The sequence below is a fragment of the Cephus cinctus genome, unplaced genomic scaffold (assembly GCF_000341935.2).
Source record: "Cephus cinctus unplaced genomic scaffold, Ccin1 Ccin1_scaffold0160, whole genome shotgun sequence".
Classification (NCBI taxonomy): Eukaryota; Metazoa; Arthropoda; class Insecta; order Hymenoptera; family Cephidae; genus Cephus; species Cephus cinctus.
In genome coordinates, this window is record NW_014332886.1 from 2935599 (window position 1) to 2960969 (window position 25371).

General features: G+C 37.7%; 3 protein-coding genes across 9 annotated transcripts; 1 reads left to right on the forward strand and 2 right to left on the reverse strand.

Annotated features, from left to right (window-relative positions):
- Positions 1-515: 515 nt before the first annotated feature.
- On the reverse strand, positions 516-16435 carry LOC107263660. Of its 5 annotated transcripts, none has more exons than XM_015731112.2 (11): positions 15778-16435; positions 13945-14089; positions 13292-13420; positions 12988-13154; positions 12693-12909; positions 10135-12585; positions 9123-9503; positions 6439-9036; positions 5763-5883; positions 5358-5674; positions 516-4908 (listed from the first exon to the last, which is right to left on the reverse strand). In XM_015731112.2, the coding sequence occupies exons 2-11, from the start codon at positions 13949-13951 to the stop codon at positions 4820-4822; spliced, it is 6477 nt and encodes a 2158-aa protein (XP_015586598.1). In that variant the 5' UTR covers positions 13952-14089; positions 15778-16435; the 3' UTR covers positions 516-4819. The 5 variants fall into 5 exon arrangements, with proteins under 5 accessions (XP_015586598.1, XP_015586597.1, XP_015586595.1 ...); XM_015731111.2 differs by having other exon boundaries at positions 6583-9036; positions 9790-12585; positions 15778-16434; XM_015731109.2 differs by having other exon boundaries at positions 516-4878; positions 9790-12585; positions 15778-16433.
- A 335-nt stretch (positions 16436-16770) lies between these two features.
- LOC107263667 (cytochrome c oxidase subunit 6C-2) lies at positions 16771-17733 on the reverse strand. The gene is made up of 3 exons (XM_015731122.2): positions 17578-17733; positions 17021-17178; positions 16771-16946 (listed from the first exon to the last, which is right to left on the reverse strand). Exons 2-3 carry the CDS (start codon positions 17176-17178, stop codon positions 16874-16876), a joined length of 231 nt encoding a protein of 76 aa, XP_015586608.1. The 5' UTR covers positions 17578-17733; the 3' UTR covers positions 16771-16873.
- A 617-nt stretch (positions 17734-18350) lies between these two features.
- Positions 18351-25352, forward strand: LOC107263663. 3 transcript variants are annotated; one of them, XM_015731116.2, is made up of 11 exons: positions 18351-18717; positions 19224-19354; positions 20488-20667; positions 20752-20991; positions 21084-21323; positions 21501-21596; positions 21696-21970; positions 22093-22191; positions 22274-22541; positions 22612-22856; positions 22952-25352. In XM_015731116.2, exons 2-11 carry the CDS (start codon positions 19277-19279, stop codon positions 23103-23105), a joined length of 1875 nt encoding a protein of 624 aa, XP_015586602.1. In that variant the 5' UTR covers positions 18351-18717; positions 19224-19276; the 3' UTR covers positions 23106-25352. The 3 variants fall into 3 exon arrangements, with proteins under 3 accessions (XP_015586602.1, XP_015586603.1, XP_024936872.1); XM_015731117.2 differs by lacking the exon at positions 19224-19354 and having other exon boundaries at positions 18352-18717; XM_025081104.1 differs by lacking the exons at positions 18351-18717; positions 19224-19354 and adding an exon at positions 18815-18830.
- The last annotated feature ends 19 nt before the right edge of the window (positions 25353-25371 follow it).

A 25371-nucleotide genomic window follows, 5' to 3' on the forward strand; every position in this document is an offset into this window, starting at 1 on the left:
TTATTTTGAGAATTTAATTTCGATCGCGTATCAAGGTACCTGTGAATCTTTTTTTTTTTTTCAATACCAAAGTAACATTTTGTGTCAAACTACGTGTTATTTTCGATGGTCGCCCTGTTTGTCGCTTCGAAAAATAAGGTTAATGCTAATTTCAAACGTTCCAACGACACTGGTAAGTATGTAGCGTAAGGAATCAGGTAAACGTAAAATGCTGATTCTGTTAAACATTCCTAAGGAAATTCATAAGGACTGATAAAAAGAATCGTGAGGATCCGAATGATTAAATTAAATAAAAAATTAACCGAAAATCAAGTAAGTCATCCAACGGTCTTGTGGTTTACTAGAAAGAAAAAAAAAAAAGAATCCGTTATCCGTAAACCGTGGGTTTTCCTTCTCAGCGACGGGTTATGCGGAATACAGAAAAATAGCATCTTCTTTTTTATATAATACTTTTTCATTTTCTGGTAAGTCTATGGTAATTAATAATTAATAACAAGAAAGAAACCTTTTTCATCAATGTGTCTACAGTAATTATTAAAAGGTACAATTAGCAAATTACTATATTGTGTATTCACTTTGTGTAATAATAGATAATAATATAATTGTAATATTTTCTTCATAATTATAGCGCGATTTCTTTTTTTTCGCGTGCTCATTCGTTTCTACAAATATAATATGGTATCTAATATTTTATTTTTTGTTTTATATATCCACTTCGGTTATTATCAATCATTTACCTTTACTCCTATTTATATCGTTTAACCAAATACTAAAAATACAAATGTTTTGCGTTACGACGCGCATCAAAGTCATCAGAGAGTACTAAATTTAGCCTGATGATTTTCATACGCAATCCCGTACGCATCATATAATATTTATATCTTTGCCTTGACAATTAAGGGGCTCCCAAAGATTAATCTTGCGCCTCGAAAGTGGCACGTGAACGTTAGCAAACAATTCAGTACGGTGACAGTAAGAGCCGGCCAAAGAAATGACATATTTCTTACGAAATTCTGCGTTCCGCAGAGACAACACACAAAGGGTTTCCGCCACGATTCTTGGGTCCGAGGTGTAAAGAAAAGTAACTGCGACTGCACAAATTTTAATAGATCGAGCAGAGTCAGTCTAACAGTAAGAGTTAAAGCCTATGTATTATAAAAACCAACCAGTCTGTCGAATTTCAAACACCGACGGACACGACTATGCCGATCTAGTCATTTTGCGCATACAGACAGACAAATGCATAGAATGAGACATTATTTCATAAAGAATCTGTATTCTTCGGCGAGTTTCATTTTGATATCAGCTTTTTTTTTTTTTTAATATATTTATTGCGTATAGTCTCATATAGTATATAGTATATATTGTATGCATATACAGATGCCACAGACAAACACTTTAGAAACCCCTTAATAGTATGAGCATCCTTAAAATCCACTTAGACATAAAGTATTCTCGTATTTACACATGAAGCTTGCTTTCGTTATCAACTATACAGTTACGTAAATGTAATATTCAATAATAAAATTGTAACATAATAATACCTAGCCTACCTACCTAATGTCAAAGGGAATATTTTACATCGAAATTACAATGTTCCTCGTTTGCAATAAACCTTAAATTCATACATAACTATATTACTACATTTTACATTACACTTCATCCCATCACAATGCAGGCTTGTATGGATCATATTAAATGTAATTCTTGTATTTGTTTCACCGTAAGGTATATATACAGTTTTTATTCTTCAGTTTCCCCGTCCGCGTAAAATAAGTGCGCTACTATGTACAATAGACGATTGGTGAATTGTTGAAATAATTTTCATTAAAAAACAGGCAACGTTCTAACTAAATAATTTATATTGGGATTAGAAACAGGGAAAATTTGACTGAACCTTGACCCAAGAGAACGACCTCGTCTCGACAATCTCAGATCTGCTGAAAGTTTCCCCCAATTTCGAATCTAACCAAAATTCAATGCTTAACATTCTCACGACAAAGGATTATTTTAATGTGTACATTTGCCCAGCAGCCATCGAACTTCTTTCGGTGGATTTTATGTTAACAAAAAATATCGCCTCAACAAACAATACCGTGTTATCGTGCACGCACTTTCTTTCGCGTAACATAAACAAGATTTATTTTTTGAAAAAGAGAAAAAAAGTCTTTCTTTTATCTTACGGCGCACAATAACAGATCGAAGACAGTAAATATTTCGGAAAGCAGTCCGACTGCTCGTCAGAATCTAAATAATTAGAATAATCATCGAATGCCACGTTAAATAAAAGCTAAATCCAAAAGAAAGAAAACAACAAAGTAAGTGTACCGAACAAGATAGATGGCTACGAATGGGCTGCTTAAACCTCGAAACTTTCAACGGTATAATTTATATTTATACAATATAAAACTAGATTTATCTGTTCACAAAAACAATGTTTCATTGAATTTTCATGTATATACATATACATTTGTATATATATATATATAGATATATATATATAAATGTTTATTTTGCGTTGAACAATGCTGAGAGAAAGATATTAAAACGTTTTAATTACACGATCGCGAAGAATAATAATTAATAATAATGACAGTGAAGTTGCACGAGTTCAATTACCACTAATTTAATAAAAATTTAAACAGTTCCTATATGTACATATAAGAGGTGCGTGCGTGCGTGAGTGCGTGCCGTGTGTGTACGTGTGTGTATGCGCGCGCGCGCATGTGTATATGTACGTGTGTGTCTTTACAAGAAATTATTTACAAAATATATTCATTCATATATTACCTATCAAATTAACATTGTATTCATTGTTTTTTTTTTTTAATAATAATTATTCTTATCCGCTTCGTATATTTATGCATGATTTATCCAAACGATCCGTTTATCCTTTCTTTTTTATAAATAATATAAATTCTTTTTTTTAATGTCCCTATACCCCAGCCCTTCGCTATATCGTAACTCGGAGACGACCTTTCCTTCGGCAGACTGTGTTCGTCGATCGTGAGGAAATAAGAATTAATAAAAAAAAAATTGTAACAACGATCAAATGCGACTACGTTCCATTGTCCAAGAAAATAAATCACTGAAAGCATGATTATCTTCGTCCAGCTATCGGATAAGGTCGTTAAACGAAACTAAGATAAAGAACAATGAGAAGAAAAAAAAAAAGAGAAATCAAGAGTTGAATCGCAATCGAGCTAGTCAATTTCAGGATACATATAACGATACAAAAGTACAAACGTACTGAAAATAATTAAACAAATGCTTTTATCCTTTCACACAATAAGTAACTATATAAACGTAGCGTTAGATTAATTGTGTCGCTCCTGAAACTTGATTTTCTCAACCGACATACGTAAAGGCTATTCGGAAGTAGCGACCGGCACGTTCAGAATCGTATGACTGACGCACAGCCTAGACGGATATGTATACAAAGAAAGTAAACCCGTAAAAAGATAAATGAAATGAAATAAATAAATGAGAGTACAGTAGAGCAAGACATATCAGAAACATAGTCTGTCAGGTAGGTCGTCCGTAGTAGCCACCTAAAGCCCCACCAGCTAATAAAATCATTTAATCGCGAGAAACGTACAAGTCAATATACAATATATTACGGCAGTACAGTCCGATTCATACGTGACGTGTCGACTCTGGGCTTCCTTTTACCAACTGCTACGAGTACGAAGTGTGGTGAGGAAGGGAGAGGGGGTAGGGGATCAAAAAGGAAGGAGATTAGAGAACAAGAACTTTAATAAGAATTCCATGCCAATTTGCTGGAGCAATCAGTCGTTAAGCAAGATGCTCAAAGACAATATTCAAATTTTACGCGATAACGTTTATCAGAATAATCTTTCGGAGGTTCGGAGAGGTACGATCGCTTCAATAATCTGATTAATATCTCATAGATAAAAAAGAAAGCACAAGATCGTTAAATTGATTTTGTCAAATTTTACTATTACTACCGATAAAAGTATTATCTCTGAAAAGGTGCATAAATGTTCTACGCGTTATTGCATCGCACATTGTAAATAAGACCGAGGGGTCATTTAATAATTTGTGGCGTTATTCCGCTTGAACCGCTTAAAAAGTCAGGAAAAATTGTAGGATTGAGGGAAGGAGTAACCGTAGCAAATGTCGTCGTAACGTTAATTGAAAAATGGTGATTAAAGGGACGACACACAACAGCGAAATAATGGTAAAAGAAAGTTTTAGATTGACTCGGCAGTTTTGAATCCGGTTTAGTTACTCAAAACGGATTATTGGATGGCCAAAATCCTTTTTTTTTTTATTAATCTCCAAGTAACCAAACGTCACTGTTCGAGAGTACCACTGACGTAAGAATGTTTGACGGCGGAAGGAGGAATGGCAGAATCATTAAATTCAGCATCCCGCGTGAGAGAGGTTCTCACGAAAAGGACAGAGGTCATCATTGACGTAAATATAACGGATTACAATGGTCCTTAACGATTCGAAGAAATATATAGTCGCGACAGTTTTATTAAGGTATGAGCTGTGACATATGGATTAATAAATGTATACGAAATGAAGAGGATAATAATGATAATGAACGTCTACGCTCGCCTCGTACGATTATTATAAAAATTCAACAGATTTCCACCGTCCAGGACTTTCTTAGCCTCGATACTCTATGGTACTTGTATAGCAATGTTGTGCGCTGTTGACACATACAAATTCACCAGGTGGGGTCCAGCCACGCGGCGATCGAATAAACACTGATAATAGACAGACAACCAGACGGACAGGCCTTGACGAGCGACGCTAGCTAATCGCTGTCAAGGTCGCTTCCCGAAGGTCATTTGGTTTCTCGGGATATTCGCCTCCGTTTTGCTTGCTCCGCCGTCTCGGCCGTCACTAAAACAACGTTCTCGCTGTACGAGGTGTCTTGAATTAAAGTAGAACGTTAGTGCGTAAGTTTCGTATTAAAGTACGACACACCGAGATAGAAGGTTAGAGATGAGAGTAAGACTTTCCAATCGGTTAGATAAAAAAAAGATGTGTCAAAGAATTTTCCAATAATGTTACTGCCAGTCACTCAGGGGTACGTTCAGAAATCTCTCTAGAGTCGACTCTAGTATCATTCTATTCTCTTGATAATAACGATAATAAAAAGAGACGCAACGTGTTCGATTTGCCCTAGTAAGATTTTTGAACGCACTCCAGAATGTAATACGAGCCTTTTTTTGAGAATTAGTACAGAGAAGAATTTTGATAATAGTAAGAAGGTGCATCGGCTATGTTACAAGTTAGACAATCATATTCTAGGCCGACGGAAGTTGAAAAAAAAGGAAGGAAGAAGAAATGTGCACATTTATACGTGTAACATTACTCACCAGCTCCGCTACGAGTTTTTCTTCTATTTACATCGTCCACGGATCTGGAAGCACCCCTGGTGTTACTTGCTGGTGTTGCTAACGGTGAAGCTGTGCTTTGTCGAACGGATCTTCTGGTGGTTACTTCGCCGACGGATTCGTTACTAGATACAGATGTGCCACGTAGCCGTTCCTTTGCTACAGTACCGGTGGTTGCGGTAGCGGGTTGTTTGGTAGTCAGTAATCGGCTCTCCCTTTGCGCTCTGTTACTGGCATTCGAATTCGTTATGTTACTGGAATTGGTTTGTCCAACAGCTACTGCACTGCCCGTATTCGTTCTAGACCATAGGTAAAATAGACGGCGGTAAGTTAATACAGCCGAAGAGTGATTCATTGAAGTTGTGGGATATGAATAATTATATTTACTTTTGATCTTTAGACTTTGGGGATGCTGCGGATGTCTCGTCAGACACTCGCGCTCTTCCCTTCCCAGCAATCTCGATGAGCGGCTCGTCGTCCGATGAATCTACTTCTACCAAGATAGGACCTAAAAAGGTGTAAACAAATGTAGGAAAATCATCCTCAGGGCGTATTAAGCGCCTTGTAACTAACGTTAAGACATATCATAGAACGAACAACACACATCGCTATCCTGAACTAAGTTATCTATGTACAAACATGATATTACGTCTTGATGAGGTATTCCGTGCAATTAGGAACAGGGCCTGGGTAGAGCATGGGGCAAAAGTGGGATATGGCTGGTGATTCTACGTATATGGAAATCCTCTGGGTTGAAAAAGCCTCGAACGATGGCGATTCAGTAGGACATACGAAATGGAGTTCGATAATAAGGACTTTGTCCTGGTACCGTGTATACTCTCGTTCGCTAGTGGAGGGTTCAGCACTAGGAGTCCGCAGCTATTTCTATCCTGGATGGAAACTCCGGGAAGAAGGCATACGGTTACAGGAAGGAATGGTATTCAATCGACGCCCGATGTTAGCCGGTAAATTGCAATCCCATTTGATATCGGTAACGTAGGCAAAAGAAAAAAGTTCGAGGCGTTAGCTGAACGTTCTACAAAAGAAGGTATAGGATAGACACCTTTCTTGGCCTTGGCCAATATGTTGAACCCCTTCTTTGACTGTTCCTCCTTGACGGGTACTTGTTTCTTATTAGGACCGCTCTCCTCTACGCCCATGCAAGCCTTAATAAGTTCTGCAGCGTTCTCCGAGCATTTCCGTTTACCTGGCCTTGGTTGGGGATCGTCAGCCGTACTCGACGCTACCGAACTCTCGCTTTCCTGCCTTTTTCGCTTTCCTGCTTTGACCGTCGTTGTGTTAGGCGACAACTTGGAAACGCCTAACTTTGGACTGGCTTTCGCGTACGGCGATATGCTGCGTCGCTCCTCCAACTTGTTCGGGCCGTGAGGACTGCTCTTCGGGGTTCTAACGATGTCCGGGCTGTTCAGTTTCTGTGACCGCGTCCTCAAAGACCTCTTTTCGCTACTGTCGTTTGGGATCTCTATCAAGAGCTGCTCGAGGAGCGACTTTGGTGGACGTTTCACGTAATCTTCAGTGCTATTTGGATTTAGTCGTTCGACGAAATGACTCTCGTCGGTGTCCTCTATACATATCACGTCCTGACGACCCTCCAGGTCTTGTTTTCTTCTGCGTTTTCTCTTAGCATGATCTGCCTCGCACGATTCGACATCTGCATTTTGCGCAGCCGGGCTGGGGGTCTCCTCACGTTGTAACACCACGGGGTTTGAATATGTATAGAGAGGCGGTGTTATTCTTATTGGTTGAGGATCTTCACCCAATGGAGACTGGATACTGATATTTGCTTCACTTGCCTCGCTCACCATTTTCTTCACCAGCTCGTCTGCTACCTTTTGAAGGTTAACCGACGGCTCTCTGATGGACACTTGTTGATGGGTTTGTACGTTGGCTTTTTGGCTTCGATCCGAACACAATTCTAATTTAACGGAGGCGGTTACACTTGGGGACGCGTTTGAGGTTTTTGTAACGTCTAATCGATCGGTTTGCCTCGTGTCGTCCACTTTCACTTCGGATTTGGGTTCAACTTTAACTTCGGAATTAAAAGTTTGAAGGTTTGAGCACGGATGTTCGCTTTTTACACTGGATTCTGTCAATAGGGCACTTTCGCTTTTTTCAATTTTGACTTTAGCATACGCGACGTGATTCGGAATTACAGACACACCATTGTTATTCTGACTATGAGTACCGTCGTTCAATTTAATCGCAACGACATCACTCTCCGACATTGATTTGGCATCGTTCTCGGATGTATTTTCCATAACTTTTGACAGCTCGTGATTTCCGTCCGTCTTACCCTGATCGTTTTGGTTAACGATACTCTCTAATTTTACCGTCTTGACGGCATAACTGTCCTTTGCAGAAAAGTCTTTGACCTGCGAGTTCGCGCATTGCAACAGTTTATTATTATCGCTACCCGTATTGCTCGGCAAAGAGCTTGTAACGATCGTCGTTGAAGCCGTAACCAACGGACTCGCGATACTTTTAACGTTATCGTTCATCTCGATACCGGAAATCGAGTTACCGTGCTCGCCGCTTATCGAGGTTGCCGTTGTCATCGTCACTGATTTTTCACTAGACACACCTTTCACGGCATGCTCACTAGTAGACTTTGCCAGCGTCATCTCGTGATTTAGCCGATTCTCAAGATAGCTCGCGGCAGACACGGGACTTAACCTCTTCGGATCACCGGACTTCAGAAGTTCCGAATGCGAATTTGAACACATATCACTACTGCTAGTCGAGGAAGGCACGTTCTTATCGGTGGTTTGAAGAGGAGGCTCCACCTGGATCGCATTCTTGTTTGAGTTGTTGCTTTGCGTTACAGACTCTGTCGCCGGCCTATGCAAGGGTGATTCACCTTGATTTGGCGACTTCTCCGAGAGGGCATCCATCGATTCTATTCCAGAATCCTCGCCACCACCTCCATTACCGACTCTCTCCGTACTCGCGTCCACCACGCCAATCCCTATGGGTACACTTGTATTTTCCAGCAACTTTTGCTTCACTTTCGCCTCAGTTACATTGATCTCACCAATCGGTAAGGTCGGTTTGTTTGAAGGAAGATCAACGTTTTGCGTCCCTATCCCTTGCTGCTCCCCAGTATTGCTGCCGATCGTCAGATTTTGAGCAGTTTTGAGTAAACTTACTCTTTGCGCATTTTCTGTTTTATTGGTCAGGCTGATGCGCTCGACCTGCTTGATTACGTGATTTTGAACAACCTTCTTATGAACCTGATGCTCGACCTTATGCCTGTTGATGGTAGCGTTCGTGTCGCTTTTTGCGATTGTATGATTTTTCAATTTCTGATTGACGCTCTGCGTCTTCATGGTGGCATTGGAGTTTGCCTTGACAATAGGCCTCTCCATATCTGATTTAGTTTTCGCTGGTAAAATTCTATTTACAGGCTGCTGGGGATTCTTCGTGGCTGTAAATTCGCAGTGCGAAGGTGGCGGTTTGCTCTCAAGATTGCTGGGTGGATGTGGAGTGCTCTGCGTCGGTGGATTAATGCTCTTTATGGCGGGACTGTCGTTATCGAAAGACGAATTCGAATTCACTTTTGAGTTTGGGACTGCATTCGGTGTGGTATTGTCGGGAACGGCCTTCTGACTGTGAAGATGCGTTGCCTCCACGCTTTGAGATTCTGCAAATAATTTTTAAACGATTATCGAGTAAATATAACATCATAGATAATTAAAAAAAGTATCACAAATTCAATATAATGCGAACCTGTAAAATGTAGATCCTTTTCGTCCATTAAACTCAACCTTCTCCTCTTCTCTTGGCTGACGAGGTCTTTCCTGATGCCATTAACTTCCGTCAACCGCGACGTAACGTTTCCCAGGGTGTTGGCCTTTTCAGCTGTAGCCCTGCTGATGTCGCTGTCGCTCGTTCTCCTGATCTCTCCGACCTTCTTGACTGTGCTCGAATCGCTTCCGGATATAATCGAATCCGATTTTTTGCCGGGTTGACCAGCTTCGCCCTTGTAACCAAGTTTTCTCCACTTAACTTGATTATCCAGAATTCTACCGCCAGACAATAGATTTTGCTCCCGATGCAAACCGTCTCCGGACTCTGATTTCTTCTTAGAATCTCTTCTTTTCGTCTTACCTGTAAACACAAAAGCCAGAATAGAAAAAAAAATTATGGTAAAAAACTAAAGTAACAAATTGTGACCAAGTCCAGGATGATCGTACAGTCGTCCTTGATACGTTTCGAAATGTATTATCCTGAAAATATATGGATCTATCTTTAATAATTTTTATCTCCTATGTGCGTAGTGTTTGTCGAGGTTTTTCAATTTCAAATGGGACTATTTTGTGAACGATTGTTCAATAATACTTAACAGGAAAGATAGCACGATCCCCTTTTGGAAACATAACATATATTATCTTACCTCCACCAATTTTATGTTCATTCGTATGGTTTTGAACTTCAGTCTCCAATTGACTCTTGGTTAAAGCTTGCTGGGTATTTGAAGTCTGATTTAAAATAGTAGATTTGTGCTTTAAGGGTGATGGTATCCTACTGTTTAACGGTATATCATCGACATCGCTGCTTTTACTGGAACCCGGTTTAGTCATCCCAGTTTGCAGCCTTGCAACGTCTATTGGTACATCTTGTTTTAAGGCATTGGGTTTGGTCACAACTGTTTGAAGCGTACTGTTCATTTTGACAACAGCATTCGCGCTATTCACGATGGTGGAGTTGGACAAAGGCAATTTGGACGCTGACGATGTACCTATTATCATGCTTAACGATGATTTCTTTTGCAGCAACTTGTTCCCGTCCGTGCACTCCTTCATTTTCTTCAGCTTACCGCGTCTCTTGATGGTGGCTGATTCAGACTCGCCCTCTTTTAGCGACTTCTCCTTCTTCTTTCTGATTTGCACAACAGAAGCATTGCGACCCCTCAGCGAAATGTGTAACGGAGGCACACGTGGCTCATCCCCGCCGCTACCAGAGTTTGGCATGCTCCCCGAGAACATCTTATTCACCGATTTGTCGGCCTTCCTGACAGGCGGCGTATTAACAAAGGAAACATCCACTTTGTAAGCAGGCGTTACTGGCTCCGATTTTTCTAGTTTTAATCTGAGCTTGATTTTCTCGCCGGGCATAGGACTGTGGGCGCTGTCCCTGCTGGATTTGATCCTATTGTGTTTCAGACTCCCTTCGCTGGCTGTTGACTTGACAGTTGTTTCGGAGTCTGACTGATCGGTATTTGTCGTGGTGTCGTTTCTTCGGGAAAAATTACTGTCTGCATCGTCGTCGGAGAATATGGAATTTGACCGGTCATTGGATGGCGAAGGAAATGGAAAGAAATCGTCCTGATTATCGACAGCACTCTCTTGCTCGGAATCGGAACTCTCACTAGGCATGGGTTCAAGATGTCCAGTTAGCGGATTTATTAGAAATTGTCTTATCTTTCCTGTGGACGTATACTCTGGTTCGGGAGGATCTTCCTCAGGCTGTGGCGGCACGGGAACCTCGGCCGTGCCACTTGTCGGAACCACTTTCGCAGCTGTTAGGTGATTTAAACGAGGTCCGCACTGTGGAAAGGCACTCGGAGCCTGGCTTGGAACAGGCAGACGTTGAGTTGTGTTCACTTGAGCACCTTGTGGAATTGAACTATTCTGAGCGTTCCACGTCGTCTCGCTTGCATTGCCCTGGGCACCCTGATAATTTCTGCTGAGAATATTTTGACTCTGACCATAGCGAAAATCGCTTGTCGCTCCCGTATTGACATTCATGTTTTTTAGTTGATTGTGGTGCAATTGTTGTTGTACGTTCAGTGCTTGATTCTGTTGAGCCAAATGCGACTGTTGTGGTTGTTGCGAACCCCCTTGCCTAGGATAAGGTGGTGGCGTTTGCTGTCTCTGATTGCCCAAATAACCTAACCGTTGCTGAGCAACATTCAGCCCCGCAGCAGCAGGGTGTTGCATCATTTGCTGCTGCTGCTGTTGTTGCAATATTTGTTGACTCCCAACAGGAATAGATTGCAATGACATAGGAGTGTTCTGCTGTTGAAGTATCTGCTGCTGAGTAGTCGTTCCTTGTTGTATCAACTGAGAACTGTTAATACCCTGCTGTCCAAGTTGTTGCTGAGCCAGAAGTTGTTGTTGCAGTAGTAGCTGCTGTCGCTGCTGCAAGGGCGTCCTAATTTGCTGACCATTAACCGGATGTCTCGCAGTCAATTGATTTTGCATTTGCACCTGAGAAGGTCTGTAAGCCAACTCCTGCCTAATGGGAAACTTCTGCTGCATTTGTACTTGCGTATGCAACGTTGGAGTTTGTTGTTGCATCTGGCTAGCAACCGATCCATGATGTACTGATTGCGAGGCTGTCATATTGTGTGTGGCAGCACCGATCACGTTAGATGTATGACCTTGAGGCACCGTCGATGGCTGATTCACATTAACAGTCACGAATGCCGATGGACCGGGACTTTGTGCCAAATCGGGAATGACTGAGGATGCACCGATCAGATCCTCCGTTCTCAACGAATCCAAACTCGGCGGCGAGTCGTTGTTCGATGGCATCTCTTTCCTTCTGACAGTAGGTTTCTTGGTGGGCCTCATGCGATTAGCTATACCAGAATTATCCACGACAGCCGGTGGTAGCATCTTCTGAGGAGGCAAAACGTTATTTGGATGCGAGCCTCCATCGTTTTGCAGAAGATTCACGAGCAGCGGGCTCGAAAGCGCTACCTGATTGCCACTGCCGTTGGAACTGGTCGTTAGATTGCTACCATTGGTTGGCGACAGACTAGGAGCCATGGCAGGTGGAGACTTGTACTGACTCGTCACAGGTCCAGTCACGGAAACGGGCTGCGTGGTGGTATGGCCAGTCGTTAACGCAGTGACTGTCGACAAACTGTCTTGAGCGGGATAAGGCGGTGGCGGCTGTGTATGATGTTTAAATTGCACTGTATTCTTAATGGTACTAGCTTGGGACTCGCGGTTATGTATAGCTTGCGCAGCATGGGTCATGCTGGCAAAGGGGAATGGACCGTTGAAATTGTTTCTGGGCGAAGCGCTGGGATTTGTCGTCTGTTGACTCCCGGTCATGCCGCCACCGCTACCACCAGCCGTCGGTTGAACTGTTTTCGCGAGAAATGGTGGGATTGGATCACAGTCTGTTGGAGCTACGACATTCGGTGAGCGAAATTGTGGTGCCTTCTCCGACGACGAACCTGAAATAAAATATTTTTATTTATTAAGCTAACTCCTCATACTATGATCATAAGAAAAAATAAAGGGCTATTAGGACAAGGTGTATTGCTAAAAAATTTGAACTTGCCAGCTGTTATAATTTGAGCGACACTACGCAATGTTGAAGTAATGCTTGAAGAATTGCTTGGACCTGGTACAGCAGCCGTTGTATCGGAGTCGACATTCGATGCACTGTTGCTCGTATCGCTCTGTGATTTACTTCCAGCATCTTGAGCAGGACCGGAGCGCAACACGATTTCTTGTGCTTCTCCACCGAACCTACTAGCTATCCTCAGCGATATCACCTACAGATTATGATAGTAATATAAGAAGCGCTATTGCTATGTAATTATCATCAAAAATATTTCAAATACTCTAAGTACCTGATCCCCTTCAACCTGGACTGAAAGAATCCCAAGCTGCGTGAGAGTTGGTGAACCCTGAGCAGCCAACTCTCGTAGACGCAGTGCAGCCTCCCTCGGTATCGAAAATGTCACCCTCACGGAGTTCCATGGTTCTACCTTGCTTATTCTGAGCCCTTCGCCATTTTCTATAAACAACAATGACAATGATTTTTATACTCGACTTCATGATATTGTTTTTAGTTATTAAATTTTATTACTTTTTTTATCCTTTATCCGCTAATATCGCGGAAAAATAGTTTTACGTAAAAATTTCAAAACGAACCTTTGCAGAGCAGAGACTTCAGGCGATCTACAATGACCTTAAACTTATGTGGAAATTCTGGATCCCCGAGATCTCCCTCACACGTGACCACCGTCTCGATCAGATCACCATCGCTGTCTGCCGCCATGACTGTGACAAAAAAATTGAAATTGTCTCTTCATAAATCGAAAAAGTATTTTGCCATTTAAATGTAATTATAAATCAATGTCTCCGTGCAAGAATATCTATATATATATATATTTAAATTACATAGTACAGATGATATCTGTGCGCTAATTGATCATGAGGTATATATGTAGTGTAAGACTTGCATCTGTGACTTTATTATCATTAGAATATGGTGATATATTTGTATTTTTGTGCACATACCTAAACTTTATATATGCGAAATTTTATAACACATACTTGTAACTACATCAAGTTGTGTATAATTCTAATATTCTTCTACACATAAAACTTAAGTATATTTACGGTAGCAAAAGGATGTAAATTCTTTGTTACAAAATGAAGTACATTGAAGAATACTGTTACAAGAGAGTACTAAAGAAAAAGTATATTATAACTTACTTTTACACATTCATAACTGATATTTTAAATAATTTAAGGTTATGTTCATTTAAGTAATGTTTCTTGGATATAAAATTTAAACTTACCAATCATCAATCACATAACTACCCAGGGAGCCTGGGGACGTCTCAGGGTATCACTGTACACTCTGGCTACGCAGCTGTTCGTCCGTCGGTTCCAAACCGACGGCTCCACACCACTCCAGCACTGCCTTCCTAGCAATCTTCCTTACTGTTCATACAAAACAACAACAACATTAGTCCCAGTGTAAAATTTTCAGAAGATTCAACAGTTTATCGCCCTTTAATTTTATTCACAATCTCCAAATATGAAAAATAATACTGACGGATTGCCTTTAAAGTTTTATAGAAAAGCACTGTCACATACTTCAAGTATCGTTAGTACATTTAAACAATTAGTCCTATTTAAGTACACTGTATCTGATTCTTATATTCTATAAAATTGGAACATCATGAATTATAAAGAGTCATTTATGAACAAACTTCTATACTTGATCTGCCAAACGTATGGACAGTAATTATTGATTTACAGAATTGTGTTTTTTCCTTTACAGCATTTAAAAAAATAAAAATCTCATCCTTTTTTACTATAAGTTAATGTAAATGATATCGTAATGAAAAAAAATCTATTCAATGTATTATACTGTATATGTGTAAGATAAAATATCACAACTAAAAAATCGTTTAATTAAACAAAAGGGAAGAAGACAAAGTTTATTGCTTCCATATTGCATTAAAAAGAGAATAGAACTTGTCGTCTTAATATTAATCCAAGGTAAACTGTAATGTTTCTCCAAAAATTGAAACAAATCACATATAATTCTCAAGAAAAAAAAAATGCTTAAGACAAAAAACAACATTCCTCTGATTACTAGAATAACAAAACGTACAAATATTACAAACATAATTTAGTGTACAGAAAACCAAAATCAAAATGTGCTGTTATGAGAATAAAAAAGAAATAAAAATAAAATATACATGTAAGATAAGTTTCCAGACTCTCCGTAGCACTTGTGAGTTTTTAAATATCATTGCGTAAATTCAGTGCAGGAAATACATGGATTTCACGAAGTTTCAGAAATCACATGATAAACTTAAAAAATCGAATTGATAAAATACTGCTGATTAACATAAATTAAATGAATTCAAAAGACAACTCCGCGGAAGGATTGACACGTATCAATCGATGAAATATCAAATGGTGAGCAGCGAAGATATGGTGCATCCCGAAAATAGTCGCAGAAGTGAAAACAATCACAAAAACATAATGCATAAACACAAAGTGGGGCCAACGTACACTACTAGGTTATAATTGGATGACAATTTCATGGTAATTATGTAATTTTTTTTCGAATATGATTGATAAGGAATAATCCGATCTACCGATTTTCATGAAATTCGCGCGCGAATAGAAATAAAACGATTCCAGAAGCAGCTTTACCATTCCCGAACAGCAATTAAAATCTTTTGGGCCACAAGACGGGGGCTCGATTTCTATACCACAGAAAATAGGTTATAGAACAGATCTTTGAACTAGGCGCAAAGTTGAGATCTTTGTATTGCTCGAAACGGGATGATTTCGCCCAAGAAAACGGTTGTTCCGGCGAGTTTCCGGGGGATTTTCGGCGAAATAAGGCGCCCAGACCATTGGATATCGGGGGGCCACCATTTTGTCCGTCGGGGGAGGTGTACGTGAAGTGGGCTGAAGCATGCTCAAGATAGCCCGTCAAAAGTCCAAAACTTTTTAATTCACGGCTTTTTCCTGCCTCCCTGGCTCATACTTGCTTACCGAAGTGAATTAGGGTTCAGTGCTAGGGGCACAGGGCCATAGAGGACTCACGAAGACCTTTACACAGAGCGATTTGATACCGTATGAACACAGGAAAATTTTAACGTTACCCCATTTCTTTCCAACTTCGTGCGGGATTTCTCGCGTCCGAATTGCACCGGGACACACCACCAGAGCACTAATCTTAACCTAAAACACACCGCGCGAGCTTTATTCCACTTTCTGTACACGGCGCGCGGCAGGGATCACGAAAAAACTCGACATAATCGGCAATATAAAGGGACAAGTCATAAAACGCCATGAACAATAACAAGGAGCCGCCATTTGCAATGCAGCCAACTGACATGCGCAAATCAATCGCGCGGGGCACACTGGGTACTCACAGGGCGCCATCTTGCCACTCATTTAAACATCTAACCAACCTAACCTCTATACATACGAAAGCCGACTCTAAATGCTTTGGTTGCGTTTATTCCAATATTTGTCTATCCTATTTTTACCCGCATACGATGATTCTAATTACATATTACTGAAATTTATTAGATTTCTTTTCCCATTTCTATCCAAAAAATCAAAATTTTGATTGTCACATAGCACATCTCTAATAGCGGCATAGGTAACCCTTGTGAATTACCATGGTTTTTTAAATTAGTTATACAATTAAAATTGTTTAATATGAACCAAGAATCATACTATTAAAAATCACAGTACTAAATTAACCAGTATTTTCTGCACAAATAATCCTCATTATGTTTATATCACACAGTTTACTTACCATACATATATAAGAATTTGTATTCACCTGATTTTTGAAAACTTATTTCTCTCATTCATTTTATAATGTTCAATGCAGTTATCAATGAATATAACAAATTATATTAGAAAAGTGTAAATATCTGTTCACAAGATTTTTTTCTCCTCAATCACTATAATTATAAATACATGACATGCTTGTGATTAGATACACTTCTACAATAATACTAAGTGCCTGTGTGTCAAATACATGTATTGGAAGACTCTGTTTTGCAATAATTTTGATTTTCCTTTCACATCCGCTATAAGAAATGTCAGTTACTTCCATCAGAGATAAAAATTAGAAAAAATTAAATTATATGGATTTATCAATTTATTGGATACTCAATGATACCAATTACTCGATAATACAGACCAATTAATTCAACTATTTACATTCCTAAGAAATGCTTATTATTCAATATTGCCAGACTGCATTAAACCAGCATCAATCATTCGCTTGAGAGACTTCTCAGCATCATAGGTCCTAAAAGAATTATAATAATTTTATAAAAAAACATATTCAAAACTTTCGAATAAAAAATAGTGAAATGATATTACTTGTAGAAATCAGCATATTTCTGTTTCCTTGGATCAGCAACCAAGTACTTAAATGTTAAAGCACTTGAAATGGATACAATAACCATTGCTACAAGGTGCTTCTTGGTATTAGATATAAGAAGGTTCCTAAGTTGAGGCTTGGGAAGTTTGCCAGTCATCTGGAACAGAGCAATTATTCAAATTTACACTTGTTGAATTAATAAACAAATTTCGTTTATAAAGAACCTATTCTTAAGGAGAAAAAAGAAACAGGAATTACTAAGTTACACGTAACCATCTCTATCGAACGTTATTCATAGGATTAATAACAATTAATATAGTAAAATCTATAAATATTCGTTCATATGGAATAAGTTTTGTCTGTGAAATTCTTGTTATATAAATCCACATATAAAAAACTTAAAATATGGAGAGCTTTGTCAATTGATCCTCCAAAAATCATTATTTAATTTTTCCTGTCCAGTCATGTTATGTAATGACAATCTAGAATAGCGACTTATTTCTTTGTATTCATTTGACTGAGGCTGCGTAAAATGATTTCTAGCTGTTTAACATACCTTATTCAGTTATTCCAAACGTTTAAAACTGTGCAAAAAGGATCTACTCGACGAACAAGTAGAAGAATAACTACGCAACGATCGACCGAGTGGAACCTTTGAGTGGAGCACGGGAGGACTCTCTATATACTTTTTTGAATTGATATCAGTAGCCTAATGATGCTAATAGAAAACATTACGAAATGAACTTACGTATAATGTTAAAAATCACCAAATTTACATGAAATACTGAAAAACTAAATAACAAATATCATTTTTGTAAAAAAAGAAAGTAAATATCCCAATTCGAAATCCTAATATCTTCATAACGAAGCTATCCACGTTACCAACTGAATCTTATTACGTTTTACTTATAAGAATATTATTGAAAACGTACGATATAGAAATTCAATAACGATATTCCTTTCTTCTTATACATATTATTTCTTATTAAATATCATAATTGCATAACAAATATTCCTAATGATCGCAAAGGGCTCAGTCACACTCTTCAAATATGCGTTCGAACGTGAACTGTCGACCAATGGTACAACGCGTACATAGGAATTTACCATATGTTATTCGTTGAAGTTGCGTATAAACGTGTGTAACGAGTGTAACTGGGCTCTAAAGGAACACAATTATGACGTGCCATCTACGTCGGTAAATTTTATTAAGTAGAACAAGATGGAAAATCTTGCCACAAAGCAAAATAAAATGGTAGCAGTCGTATCTCACAATTTTTATGTTATCGATGGTAGATGCCAACATTAGCCAACATACACATAGAGAACTATAAAGACCTATCACTACTTGCGAGGAGAAGGAGAACGTTAATCGGGAAGTTTGTCGAGGCCACAATAACGGACGTTTCTGTGTTGAAAACGACTATTTTTTACACGTGACATTTTCCTCTAAGTCAGTATCGTTGTCTGGAGAACTTTGGTAACGACGCGCAATTATTTAGTAATAGAGCTATCGAAAATTAAAGCTCAGTGGCCAATTTATGTGAAAAAGTCTACAGAGACAGCGACAGCTGACGAATGTAAAGTGAAATTCAGGGTTCGCGAGTACGCGTGCACTCAAATCGCACTGTTGCCCTTATACGCTATAAAAACAAACGTTACATATTAAGACAGTGGAATAAGGCAAGCGAACAGGGTACGTATGATTCATAGGAGAATACGATTTTTAGGCTTATGTAACTGGTTACTTTTTCGACAAAGGTTCTTTTGCAGGAGCATGTAAGATTCCAAGAGATAAATGAATATGAAGTAGGTCGCATTTTTTTCTTTGTGTGGCAAACTGACATTCCTTTTGCTAGACCTTCTTGGTTGATCATCATTATCCTAAATTCTTTTACATCAGCAATTGCGCTAGCACTGTTATGACTGTTCAAATGGCAAAACAAAAACTAACCTACTCTTATACGAATATATAGTATCTTTAATTATATAGATTCTTAGCCTTTATTTGTATTTACAATGTGTTATCTTACGAGCGAAAGCGCTGCTGCCAATTTGTTCTTTTACGTTGGAAACAGAAATTTTTTTACTGTAGAGCTGTTTTTCTTACATGAGAGTCACATTAGTGTGTACCTAGTAGTAGATAAGATTTCACCAATTATCAACATCATTAAATGAATAATCTGTTCATTATCTTTGAAGTTTCGTTACGGATGTCAGAAGAAACCAGTGTAGGAGTATGAGAGTTTTTGGCTATGTTTAATTTTTGTGACGAAAAAGCCAATAATGTTATTACCGTGGAGAAGAACAGTTCGGTATTTAGTAAACGTGAAGTACGTACACCCTGAGTACAGCAGATAAATTTTACATGGTGTTTAGAAACTATTATTATTTCTTAGTAAAAATGTTAAGTACAGATTGGGTTTTAAATTAAAATCAGTAATTAATTATTACTGTTTTGTAACCAGTGCTAACTCAATGACGTATGGATTTGTATATTAGTTGATTTAAAAAGGAAATCTCATCGTCGTTAAGGCTGATGTAGAGACAGTTCTTAACCGTAGAAACATAGCACGAAAACACGGCGTGATAACGTACGGTCGAAACATTCTTTGTAACATTCTCGTGTATTTTTTATAATTTTACCAAAGTAACAGTATTGTAGTATTTCATATGTTATGAAGAATTTAGTTATACTCCATTTAAATCGATTAAAATCGGAAAAATACTATATTTAAAAGAAATATGTTTAACGATGTTTTAACAAACATGATGTTACTTAATTCTTATTGTATTTTTTTCGAAAAAAAAAAATTACTTGATCTGAATCCAAGTTCATCGACTTTGTCTTTAATATAAGGAATAGGAAAGTATACATATTTTATCAAAGTATTAACGCATAAACGAGAATAACAATGTTCAAGATTTCTTCGCGTTTGACGTCATCGCGTTGTCACATGTGCCATATTTCTATGTACTAGAATGACTGAATTGGAATTGTCTGAACAACAGTCTCAATTGCTACATGTAATTAAGAAATTCCTTATTTTGAATAACGTAAAAAACTATATTATAACCTACTGTTATGTTGTTTCTGTTAAATTTACTCTTTTTTATATTCTGTATTAACAAAAATGGTTAGAAACGTTGTTTGATAATATCAGATAACAAAATTAGATCATGAAAAAGAGCAAATATAAAACATTTAACATAACTATAATTAAATTAATTATCGCTAATTGAAAATTAGTTCAATATTATTGATGGAACAAAATATTTATTTTCATAACCAGATAGCACATGATAGAATCTAAAAAATTGATTATATTTCATTGGTCAAAAATGTGAGAGTAATGTTGTAGCATGACTGTAGTGTCGGTAGAAAATGAGGAAAGACTATTTTATTCCTTTATTTACATAATGTGCCAAACATATATAAGTTAAATGTATTTTCTCTTTTTTTCAGGGGACTGCATTTGTGCAGTCCAGAACAGAGCTGGTGATCATGGAACAAGTGATTACATTGAGTACTCAAAATCCATTATCCCTCTTGCTAAAGTTTGGCATGATGGCTTGGAACAATACCTGTGGAATGGATAATTGTTCTGGTCATGGTGAATGCCATAATGGTACATGCCTCTGTGAGGTAACACCTTATTACATATAATTTAATTTTGCTAGAGTGATATGAAAGTCATATAAATATCTGGATATCAATTATTTTTTATAGATCCAGTTTGATGGAACGGAATGCCATGTACCAAATTTCAGTTACTATATTGCATTTGCCACTATGTTTTTCATTTTGGCATTTGTTTGCTTAACACAACTAGTGATGTGCATTGTTGCTGAATGGCAAAAAATGAAAGCTCCATCATTCCTTAGAGCTTGTCGTGTAACCACTCAGAAAGTACTGTATTTCGTTGTATTTCTTGCATCCATGATACGTGGTGCCTACTTCACTTCACCGGTAAGAACGTTCTTATTCTATAGAGTGATCCTAAAATAATTAATAGTTTATTAGAATAATATTATAACGATTATTATATTTTTTGCCTCTAGAATGCATTTAAGGAAGGTTGGTCGAGAAGCTTACTATCTGCTTATTATCCGCTTCTTCTAAGCGGATCATCATTAATCGTATGCTTCTGGGCTGAAGTTTTTCACTTGAGGGATATTCGGTGGGACAAGCCACAGTTTCTTTCGAAATCGTTCTTGGGCTTTGTTACCTTCAATATAATAACATATTCTCTGTTACTCGCTGAATTCGTCACTGCACAAATGAACACTCAAGTAGATCAAGTATGTGTATTCTAATTTATTAAATGTCATACACAATGGGCATTGTTAACCCTTTGCACTCCACAGTTTCTCATTTTCCATATATTTTGATGCCTAAGAGGGGATAGTCGAGTTCAAAGGGTTAATTTAAGAGGAGCGCGCTCGATTAACGACGCATATTCTTTTTGCTCTTTTCAGAGCTTCTACACACACATCTTCAATGGCTGTTATGCCGTATTACTGTTCATTGTTGTGATATTCTTTCTGATCTATGGCGTGGAAGTTTTCTTCAAGGTGAGAGAATACTGTAATAAGTGTAAGATGTCAGGAGGTTCCAATACGCGTATATGAAATTTTATTCATCTAACTAATCCTTTCTCTAAATGGTGATAGGTGCGTGGTGGCTTTTTAAATGATTATCAAGTTGCATCAATTGCAACAAATAAACGAACACCACTGGATCCCAAACTCCACGAAGAAGACCCAGCTTCTGCAAAGTTATTTGAACCAATTGCTACAACTTCTGTGGAAACAGTAAATATTCAACAACAAGTGAACACGTCGCAATTACATCAATCAAGATTTGGATTGCTATCCCAGGCGTTCATGTTGTTTATAATCGTTGGATTCTTGTTCAGTGAGACGTTGAGTGAATTCTGGAAAACAAAGTACGTACTTTGGGTAATATGCAATTGTTCCTGTAATAATTCCTGTATTTTTTTATATTCAGCACGGAAAGATAAATTGCATTTAGTTGTTAAATTAATGTGAACTATAATTTTTTTTACAGAGTTCCACTATACAGCAGAAACTGGCATGACGTTGTGTTTCGACTTATTGAAGTAGGCGTTGCTTTATGGTTCCCTTGTGTGTTATGGAATTGTATGAGGTATGTTCCTTCAACATTTTTTCATTGTAGTTAAAAATTGATCACTATTTAATATTTTGTCATATTACAACTGATGTTATAGCCCAGAACAGTTGTGGATTTTGAACCCGAAACGAATTCTAAAGAGACTAGATCTTGACCAAACGAAAAACCTAAAGGAAATAGAATTGCAGGAAAGAACTAGTTTAACAAAGTCAGATGTCACAGACGGAACTTCCATCAGTAGCAAAGACTGTTGGATTTGTTATGACAGCGAGAGACAAGATGCTGGATGTCTCATCCAGCCTTGTCAGTGTAGAGGCGATGTTAGTGCTGTCCATCATGATTGTTTACGTCGATGGCTTGTTGAGGTAATTTTCAGAGAAAGATAAATTCTTCCGATTTGACACAACACCGTACAAATTCAATATTAATTTACAGAGTTCAATGAACGTCGATAATCTCGCTTGTAAAGTTTGCGGTACCAAGTATAACGTAGAACGAGCAACTAGATTGGATTGGCAGAATAGTTTGACACCTCGTCACTGGTTACAAACAATTGCCATTGTCACAACCATGTGTGGCTCTTATGCTGGCGCCTGGTTATTTATTCAATTAGTTGAAAGTCCCATACTAAGAATGTTGGCGGCAGGTACTGCTTTGCTGGTAATGTACGTCTGCATAAAGTAAGTTGGTTTTCAGGAATGATCTTATTATTATGCGCTGTTATTTCAATTTCTTAGGCATTTGTTCACGTGTGGTGATTTTGGAATGTTCACAGATTCTTAAGTGTCAATACGGTTGTAGCTTATCAACGTGCCAAAATATCATCGCTGAACATCGTCGACGGGAATAGCAGTCCCAATGAACAGGTAAATACAATAAGTCATACGGTATCCGTGGATTTAGCCAGATCTGAAACAGCTACGACTTAATAAAATCGCACTGTTCACGAGGCTACAATGTCCAAGATTAATTTCATTTGGTGCTAAAAGGGTAAGGGAAATAAAAAAAGAAAACAAGAAGTGACAATTTAAGGATACCGGATTCGAGCATAATCAGGAACATTTATATATATATATGCCGTATTGTCAGAGGCTAGATGAGTGAGTCAATGACTTTAAGTAAGGAAACTACAGCCAAATTTGCGGAAGATGCATGGACGGCATACGTCCACAATTAGTATCTTACTTTTAAATTACAAACAAAATAAATCACATTGTCGACTCTGTCGTTCTATCGATCGATCGTGTTCTTCTTGCCAAGTACTACAATTTTTCTCATATATAAACTTAGGCAAATAAATTAAGGTGACAATTCCACGGCAATTCAAGTGATCGAGTTATTTTCTGTCTTGGAAATGAACTATATCGCTGTTACAATTATAAGTCATTGAATCACATGGATTTTCAAGATTTTGAAAACATAATTATAAATACACATTGTATTATTGTCTTGAATAGTTTCCTTATCTTTGCGTTCGTCGCTGTGCTATTGCAACAGTATGAAATTCTAGTGTTAACTTAAATTTCGGAATTGTGTTTAATCACCGTTTTGTGAGTGCAATCTATTTAGAGCGATTTAAGCCGTAAACTTAACTGCAGTGAAGTAATGAAGCATATAAAAAATAAGCGTAGTCATAACAATTTCAATGTGGAACCAGAAATCGTAGCTAATATCGCAGAACTCAAATAGTCAATAAAATAAGAAATATAGATTAAAGTTTTAGACAGATGGGTATTACCAACGATCATGTTGGTAGGTAGGTGGTACATTTTTAGAATTATCGTCACAACTCAAACTATACTTACCATAAGTACGATGTTTGGAGTTGTTCTTGAATGTTATATAGTATGCATAATTTATCTAGATTGTAATGGTAACGTACGATTAATTACTAATGAGAATAGCACTTAACCATGGGGTATTTTGTCAGTTGGGGATATATGATATAGCATAACAAATGTGATAGAAATTATTGTAACAAGTATCGCGAAATAACGTATCAAAATCCGATATTGAATTTAACATCACTATGAATAATGGATAGGACAAGTTTGATACTGTCAATAACTTTTTTTATCTTACGTGGTATGCGATTAATAAAAATTAAGTATGAAGAATCTTATTTCAATTAACTTACAATATATGATCTTCGACTTGCAAAATACTCTTAGACGTAAAAGTATCATTATATATTGTGTATATACGACTAATATAGGATCGTTTTAACGTGTAGCATTACGTTTTACTTATTATATATGAAAAATGTGTATGAATTAGACGATATTGATGAACTTAGATATTCGTATTGGAAATACAGTTAAGAGAGAATTAATTAAGGGCGCAAGGCGCTCTTTCTCGCGTTCTATATGAATTTTGTTTTCATTTGTCTCTTGAAGCCGCTGGATAAAACATTTCTCAGGTATTTGATTGAATCTTCATTTGTATCGTTACATGAGATTGAACCGAAAAACGTTTTGTTAAATCGAATAATTGTAACGATACTGTGTTTCATACAGTGTCGAACATAAACATGTTAATTATTATTTTTGTCAAGAGTCATTCATGGTTGCGCTAAAAAAAAAAGAAAGAAGCCTTTTACGACAATTGAAAAGGGAAAGAAAGCAACATATTTTTGAAAAGTATGCAGTTTTAGAATTAACAGTTTATTGAAATGCTTTATTATCTTCGTGAAATTCCAGTTTGAGTTTTAGAAGTTGTATTGGGGTACCAACAATACTTTGCACGCTGGCATACCACTCTTACTTATCTTTATAGACTGAATTAAAAACATTTCTCTACGGTATTGATATATAGACACACTTTTTTGAAGAGAGAAATTATGCTGGATATAATGGCGATCAATAGAATATTCTGAAGAAATTATGTTCCACACTGATGATAGTAACTTAAGTTTTGAAAAACAGATATCTGATTGACTGTATCATTACTTCAGACTTTTCTTTTTGATGAAGTTGTGTTTTGCGAAAGCGCAGTTAGTTCGACGATTCTGTTTGATTGATCCTGCTGGAAGAATTTAATTGTCGTTGACAAAATCTATTTTGATTCATTTAGCGAAACGCTGCGAAAGATTTGAAGAAGTGTTGGTAAGCTGTGATATTGCGGAATGTATAAATCTGACAGAATGTCCCTAAATAAAATTTAAGAAGTGACATAAATGTACATTTATTTGTTTAT

Bases quoted from the DNA above. Each gene is read 5' to 3' on its own strand.
- LOC107263660 (XM_015731108.2), bottom strand. The intron at 9,504-9,789 runs GTAAGATAATAT...TTGTGTTTACAG, and splicing joins TGAACATAAAATTGGTGGAG to GTAAGACGAAAAGAAGAGAT. The intron at 5,675-5,762 runs GTAAATATAATT...CCTATGGTCTAG, and splicing joins CCAAAGTCTAAAGATCAAAA to AACGAATACGGGCAGTGCAG.
- LOC107263667 (XM_015731122.2), bottom strand. From the start codon at position 17,178: ATGACTGGCAAACTTCCCAAGCCTCAACTTAGGAACCTTCTTATATCT. The intron at 16,947-17,020 runs GTAATATCATTT...TAATTCTTTTAG, and splicing joins AAATATGCTGATTTCTACAA to GACCTATGATGCTGAGAAGT.
- LOC107263663 (XM_015731116.2), top strand. From the start codon at position 19,277: ATGTTTAATTTTTGTGACGAAAAAGCCAATAATGTTATTACCGTGGAG. The intron at 22,192-22,273 runs GTATGTTCCTTC...CTGATGTTATAG, and splicing joins GTGTTATGGAATTGTATGAG to CCCAGAACAGTTGTGGATTT. The intron at 22,857-22,951 runs GTAAGTTGGTTT...GAATGTTCACAG, and splicing joins GTAATGTACGTCTGCATAAA to ATTCTTAAGTGTCAATACGG.